Source organism: Lipotes vexillifer, unplaced genomic scaffold, assembly GCF_000442215.2.
Source record: "Lipotes vexillifer unplaced genomic scaffold, Lipotes_vexillifer_v1.1 scaffold1129, whole genome shotgun sequence".
Taxonomy (NCBI): Eukaryota; Metazoa; Chordata; class Mammalia; order Artiodactyla; family Lipotidae; genus Lipotes; species Lipotes vexillifer.
In genome coordinates, this window is record NW_006789022.1 from 4729920 (window position 1) to 4737462 (window position 7543).

Genomic DNA, 7543 nt, shown 5'->3' on the forward strand with positions numbered 1-7543 from the left:
CGGAGGAAGGCAAGGCAGCAGCTGAGTCATGGGAGGCCCCTGGCAGTGATCGGAGGTGTCTGCCGAGAGGAGGTGCAGAAGCTGGTGGGAGGCCCCCCACCTTCCCCTGGCCGAGACAGGGGGGAGCAGAGAAAGGGTGAGGAGAACCAACCCCAGACAGAGAGCCACAGAGGACAGGACCCCTGAGGACCAGCGGGGGGATGGTCTTTCTCTCTCTCTCGGCTAAGGGGGCTGGTGCAGAGACAGGGTTCGGAGACAGAGCAAGAAAGGGGCAGGGGGCTGGGAGGAGGGCTGTGCGACCCAGAAGCAGCTCGGCTCTTTGGTATGACGAAGGTGGCAGCGTCCGGTGTCCCTCTCACTCCTCCTCCACGCTCCGGGGCCCCTTGGCCGCTCGCCTCTGCCGCCAGCGCAGCTCCTCCACCTGGCGCTCCAGCCCCCGCACCTTGGCCTCCAGCTGGGCCCCGGAGGCCCGGGTGCCAGTGAGCCGGCTCAGCAGGGCGTAGAGCGTCAGCAAGGACAGGAGGAGCAAGGCCCGGGTGGAAGGGTCGGGCACTGACCTCACCAGGGCCACAAAGGCGGCCAGGAAGAGGGCAAGCTTCAGGCCCCACAGGATCCGCCCCAGCAAGGCCAAGACCAAGCCAAGGAGCAGGGACAGCAGCCAATAGGCAACCAGGGCCCCCGCTCCCCACAGCAGGAAGGTCTGGACTTGGCTGGGGCTGAGCTTCAGGCCCTGGGTGAGGTGATCTCCTGGAAGGGGAGAGAGTCACAGGATCAGCCAACCTGGTGCCGTGAAAGGAGAGGGTTGGTCACCAACCAAAAGGGGGAGGAGCCAAATCCCCTGGCCAAGGAAAACTCCTTTCCCACCGGGTCGCAGAGCTTAAATCTCAGCTCCGGTCCCAGCTGACTGTGGGTAGACTAATTCCCTTGGTTGAGCCTCTGCTGCATCTATGAAATGGGAGTAACTCTCTGGGCTGTGGGTGACAGTTAGATGAGATGTTATGGCTTAGCATGATGCGGCAGTTAGCAGCCTGCTCTTATGCTGGTCTCTGGGGAGACCTGGGAGATGCTGAGCAGCCAGGGAAAAGTCTAGACCCTGAAAAGATAAATTCCCACAAACAGGAAGGGACAGGCTAAGCTCCAGCTGCCCTAACCATTCTCTGCCACTCACCTTCTAGCCCCAAGGCGTTCAGCAGCTGTGCGGCAACCCCAGACAGAGTGAGGAAGGCCACAGAGATGGCCGATGAGACCACCCACATCACCTGAGCCAAGGTCTGTGGGAAGAGCAGAGCATGGGTTGAGTCCGTGATTAATGATGCTCTGCTCTTCTGAGTCTCACCACCGCTGCCCACGAACACCTCCACCTGCTTCTCAGTCTGGCTGAGGGGTCCCTTCCACAGCCACCTTCCAGTGCGTGGGGATGGACGGTGGGCCATTTCTCCTTCCTGTCTGAACTGGAACCCAGGACACTTGGGCCCTAATTCAACTGATGTGCTGGAATACTTTGGCGGTAGTAGTGGGTGAACGTGGGCATGTGGGGGTGATCATCCAATCCCTGGAGTAGTCACCCTGTAAAACTGGGGTCCTCCTAGCCTCCCAGGGAATCATGAAGGTGTGTGAAGTAACAGCGGTGGAGGGCTAGGATGTTTCAATGAAAAAGAAGTCAATCAGCTCTTCTATATTATGCATTTTATAAATGATTGTTTCAGCCATTTAGGACGACGTATCAAAAGTATGCACCAGCAGGCTCAGGATGCCATTAGGTAGAAGAGACAGCCCTGCCTAAGAACCCTGAGTCATCCTCACCTCCACCTCTGAAGGTGAAAGAATGAACTCAGGTCTTGATATTTTGCCAACTTAAGCCTCTAGGTCAGATTTAGACCAAAGCCAGACTCTATAGTCACCGGTGACGTAGGTTGATAAAGATGGCTCATTTCCCAACCTTTCCGGCAAGAAAGGGCAGGAATAAGGCAAAGATGGGGGTGGAGCTAAAGGCCCTGGGGTAGGAATGAAACAATGAGAGTGCAAAAGGCCGTGGCTGTCTGGCTTCATTCTGTGGAACTGGGGGCTCTCTCCATGAACAATGGCTCCTCTGTCCTCAATGCACGTAGCCACAGCAGGGAACACCTTCCTTACCTCAGAAACTAGGTGTGTGGTTTCTGGACCAATCCAGGCATCCAAGGTTCCCCGCACAGATCGACCTATCTGGCTCAGGAGATCAACTGGGGCCTCCCTCTTCTGCTGGCCTGGTGGCACGAAGTCTCGATGGGACTGAGATGATGCTGAGTGGAGGAGGACGACGGCCGCTAGGAACATCAGGACGACTTTGAACAGATGCTTGCCCCGTGGTGAACTGCTGCCTGAGCCTGCCATGGCTGGGTCTGCCAGAGAAGAAGCATGGGGTGAGCGGAGGGCCCGAACTGGCCGAGAAACCCACTGTCCCGAGCATGACGGGCCCCAGCACCCCCCTCCGCCCCTCCCTGTTAGCTGACAAAGGCAGAACTCAGACTTCAACTTAAGCCGGGCACAACCATCTCATTCACGGGTTCCTCTCTCACGTTCTTTACAACTTGCATATTAACTAGCCAGCAAGTATCAGTCAATGCCTTAAGGTGGATGAGAAGATCTCTCTAAGGCTTATTCCAGTTCTAAAACCCTGAAGGTCTGCCTTTGTGTCTTAGGTGCTTTCTAAGAAAAAAAAATTATAAGACTATATGGTTTTGGGCTTCCCTGGCGGTGCAGTGGTTAAGAATCCACCTGCCAATGCAGGGGACACAGGTTGGAGCCCTGGTCCGGGAAGATCCCACATGCCGCGGAGCAACTAAGCCCGTGTGCCACAACTACTGAGCCTGTGCTCTAGAGCCCACGAGCCACAACCACTGAAGCCCGTGCGCCTAGAGCCCCGTGCTCTGCAACAAGAGAAGCCACAACAATGAGACGCCCTGGCACCGCAACAAAGAGTAGCCCCCGCTCGCCGTAACTAGAGAAAGCCCACGCGCAGCAACGAAGACCCAAACGCAGCCAAAAATAAAAACAAACAAATAAATAAATTTATTAAAAAGAAAAAGACTATACAGCTTTGTCCTCAAGGAGGTTATAATCTACTTAAGATAAAGCTGATATTTATATTTTAAAAAAACCTTAAAAAATAGCACTCGAATAGGATTACCGCTATATAACGATGTAAAGAAAAGGACTCAGTTAGGTGCTCAAATAAGAACACACTGCACAGGGCTTCCCTGGTGGCGCAGTGGTTGGGAGTCTGCCTGCCGATGCAGGGGACGCGGGTTCATGCCGCGGTCCGGGAAGATCCCACATGCCACGGAGCGGCTGCGCCCGTGAGCCATGGTCGCTGAGCCTGCGCGTCCGGAGCCTGTGCTCCACAACGGGAGAGGCCACAACAGTGAGAGGCCCTCGTACCACAAAAAGAAAAGAAGAAAAAAAAAAAAAGAACCCACTGCACATAGGCCATTCGCGCTGCAGGGCCATCACGTGAGGTGGGCGTTACCCTCCTCGCCGCTAAGGGGAGAGAGAAGAAACTGAGACTTAGGAATTAAGCATTTGCCCAAGGACAAAGGCCAGGAGTTAAACCCAAGCTTCTGCTTCCAAAACGCAGAAGTGAAGGTGGTTGCTCATTGGAATCACCTGGAAGCTTCACGAAGTTCTGATACCTCTGCCCCAAGCCCCGAGCTTCTGATGTCACCATTTGGGTGTGGCCTGGGCTTTGACCTGCAAAAGCGCCCCAGGGGATTCCACTGTGCAAAGTTGAGACCCACTGATACAGAGATGACCTCAACTCCCCAGCCCCCAACGTAGGCAAGAAGTTAAAGCACAACTTTTACGGAAAGATATTATTAACAGCAATTTAACCATGCGCCACCTATCTCGTTTAATCCTCACAACAACCCATCAGTTAGGTATTGTCCTTATCCCTCATTTTCCTGATGAAGAAACTGAGGGAGGATAAGTAGTAAGCGGGACAGCCAGGATTTGAATCCAGGTGCATCTGACATCAGACCCCTCACACACAGCACTGCGCTGTATCCTCTCCAACTTCAGTCTCAGAAGCGATTTGGAAAGTCCTACAATAGATTATTCATGAGCTAAAACAGACTTGACATCCACCAATCCACTCCATGAATTACTGGTGACAATTCACTTAACCACTTTGTGCTCTGATCTCATCTGTAATGTGATACTGTAGGCAAATTAAGACCCAACAAGTATCGACTCTTGTACGCTGGAAGTATGCTGGATTCGGCCAGGAAAAACGTTTTCAGTTCCAACTTCTATTTGCCACCACGCTTGAGAAAAGTCAAATGGCACCAGCAAATCCCATTCTCTTCCAGGCTCAGAAATGAACCTGCAGTTCCAGGGTGTTTCCGTGATTCAGACCTGATGAGCAGAGAGGCTAAGCCATGTCGCTGAGGTAGGAGCAGCCAGGTGTTTGTTTTTGTAGTTACCAGGGCACTCCGGGAGTCCGCCAGAAATCTGGAGCCATCAGGATGAAGGAGAGCGAAGAGAAGATATTCCCATTCTTGTTTAGTGGGAAGGAGCAGGGTCCAAGAAGGGGTTATAAAAATATCGCACTCGGGGCACTTTCTGGCCCAGAAACTGCTGCTCTAAGTCCCTCCTGAGGCCTGTAGGTAAAGCAGGGCTGCAAAACATGCAGTTCATAGGGAACGACCTCAGGCTGGGAAGCCTTCTACTCTTTTTGGCACAAATCAAGAACCAGATGGTTCCTGCCTGCCAGTGGTCAGAGATGAGGAAAGCATAGGTCAGTTCCTGGTCTATCTGGGTCATGATCACACTGGGGACATAAAGAGCAGGGTTGCTATATTGGGTTGGATTCTATATCCAAGGACCTCCACCAGGAGGGATCAGATGTCGTGTCCTCCTTCCTGGAAGGTCAGGGTGACATGAGCTGCTGCCCCCTTGGCAGACTTCTGCATTCGTTGCCAGCCTCGACTTTCAGGCGGCCATTTGCTCCAGTCGAGGGGAGCTGGGGGACCTTGAAATAAACTCTCCACGGGAAGGCTGGCATTGCAATGCCAGCTGACCTTCCAAAGGGCACCGGAAACCAAATCTAACAGGATTCTTTCTCATTTCTTTTTTTTAACATTTTTATTGGAGTATAATTGCTTTACAATGGTGTGTTAGTTTCTGCTTTACAACATCTTTCTCATTTCTTCGTCAGCAAGAGTCTAACCCACCACCATTACGCCTCCTCACTTCAGCCCCATCAAATACTTTTTTTTTTTCCCGGTACGCGGGCCTCTCACTGTTGTGGCCTCTCCCTCTGCGGAGCACAGGCTCCGGACGCGCAGGCTCAGCGGCCATGGCTCACGGGCCCAGCCACTCCGCGGCATGTGGGATCTTCCCAGACTGGGGCACGAACCCGTGTCCCCTGCATCGGCAGGCGGACTCTCAACCACTGCGCCACCAGGGAAGCCCCGATCAAATACTTTTAACAAAGAGAAGCCATGGTAGTCAGGAGCCAAAGCAGTCTTGAGCTCTGAGAGGAAGGATGTCTTAAACGTCTTCACCTCCTGCAATGCCTGACCTCAGAAAAATAGCAGGCACTCAACAACCAGAACAAACTGTGTGTGTGTGTGGTGTGTATACTGTGTGTGTTGCTTTATAATTTACAAAGTGCTTGTTCTTTCACCATCTCATTTAACTCCTATAAGAATCATATAAGATACTGCTACTCTCCACGTTTTACTCAGAAAACAATGGCTTGGAGACATCAAGTGACTTGTTAAAGTACACACATCGGGACTGGGACTTGACTCCAGAACCCAGGATCTAAACCTTGCCCTTTTGCTCCTTCCACACCTCCACTCTGCCTCAGTAAGACATGGTCCCTTCCCTCAAGGTGCTTAAAGTTCTGCCCCCAAATCAACAATCACAAAGTTAGAGGACTAACTATCCAGACTCCCACGAGGAGACCACACACCAGAAGATGACCCACCTGCTGGGCTCACACGTCATGGTTCTACAGCAAGAGGTATGAGGACAGCAAAACATTGGGACTAGACCTGCCACTTTTGTTCAGGCAGCTGCAACGGGTCTCAGGAAGGGACGGGCTGAGCCGGGGAAACTGCTCCATTGAACTATGGTAGTGAGGAGCCACATATGTTTAACTGTGGTTTGCTAAGAGGGTGGGGTGGGGGGCGGCCCCCACACCCCCTGCCAAGGCTCCTTCCGCCAGGTAGCTTCCTCTTGCGCTATGAATCACAACGTGGCAGGAGGGGCAGCTGACTTAGTACCCTCTGCCGGCTCTCATTTCCCCCTCATTGAGGGACTTGCCCCTTTGGAGCAGCAGTTCTCGACTCTGGTTGCCCATCAGAAGGGCCTGAGCCGGTTTAAGCTAGAGGGTCTGCCCCACCCCACCCCGGGGGCTTCCTTACTCCAACCCTCCCCAGAGATGGGCTCAGGCTTTTGTTTTTAGAGCTCCCGGGGGATTTCTGATGCATAACGGGACAGCTGCCACAAATGGTCAGCAGCACAGGGAAAAGTCTACTTTGGGCAAAGCCCCCAGAGTGCAGCATTGGGCAGAGGACTCTAGACTTCCTTCTGTCCCAGGCTCAATTCTGCCACACACTAAAAGCCACTACCTTCTGTCTTATTACTTAACCTGTCTTGAGTTTCAGTCTCCTCAAATGTAAAATGGGGTTAAGCAAGGTTAAGAGTTACTGCAAGGAGTTAACATGTTTCTGCAAGAACTTTGTAAACTGTAAACATCTATAGGAACGTTGCAGTACACAAATTGCCAATATACCACTTATTGCATTGTAGCATCATTTACCAGTTTCTATGCCTGGCTCCCCCATTAGACTTTGAGCACCTCCTCGTCAGACTTAACTTTTCTTGGAATCCCCAGCGCCTAGCACAGAACAATGAGTAATAAATGCTTGTTAAATGAATATTAGAAGCCCGCCAAGAAGCGGTGAGGGTGGCAATGGAGAGCCATGGAGAGGTGCGGAGAGGAGGCTATTTTAAAGTTGATCCAAATATGCAGCGGCCACCCGAAAAGCACAGCTGCGTGGAAAGGAAGCTGCTAGACCGGGTGAAGCTGCCCCTGAGAAGAATGAAGTCAGCGTCCCAGCAGGTGGGGGCAGTCCCCCGCTAAACCCCTGACAGCTGCTGCTGCCCAGCAACTGTTTGGGGGCCGGGCGACGGGCAAAGGGGCAGCCTCCCAGGCGCACGACGCCTTCCCCAGGACCCAGCCTCCCCGAGACAGGGTGTCAGTGGCATGCATGTGCTATTTCGAACCGCGTGTCCCCTGCCAAGCTTGCTGGGTGGCGTCACCGGCAAGGGATGCGGCGCGGCCCAGGGGTTCGGGGTACCCCAAAGGGCTCGGAGCGGGGCCGCGGGAGGCTGGGCCGTAGGCGGGAGTCGGGGGCGAGGGGCTCAGCGCTGGCCTCGTCCCCCAGCCTGACAACCACCCGGCCCTGACCGGACCTCGGGGCAGCGCTGGGAACCCTTCTCCCCGGAAACGCGCGCCTCCCCTGTTACCTACTAACGACGCCCCCTGTTGCAT

General features: G+C 53.6%; 1 protein-coding gene across 1 annotated transcript; it reads right to left on the minus strand.

The window, feature by feature from the left end:
* Positions 1-355: 355 nt before the first annotated feature.
* TMEM109 (transmembrane protein 109) lies at positions 356-7543 on the minus strand. Its single transcript, XM_007462193.1, has 4 exons — positions 7519-7543; positions 2134-2378; positions 1169-1271; positions 356-747 (listed from the first exon to the last, which is right to left on the minus strand). The coding sequence occupies exons 1-4, from the start codon at positions 7541-7543 to the stop codon at positions 356-358; spliced, it is 765 nt and encodes a 254-aa protein (XP_007462255.1).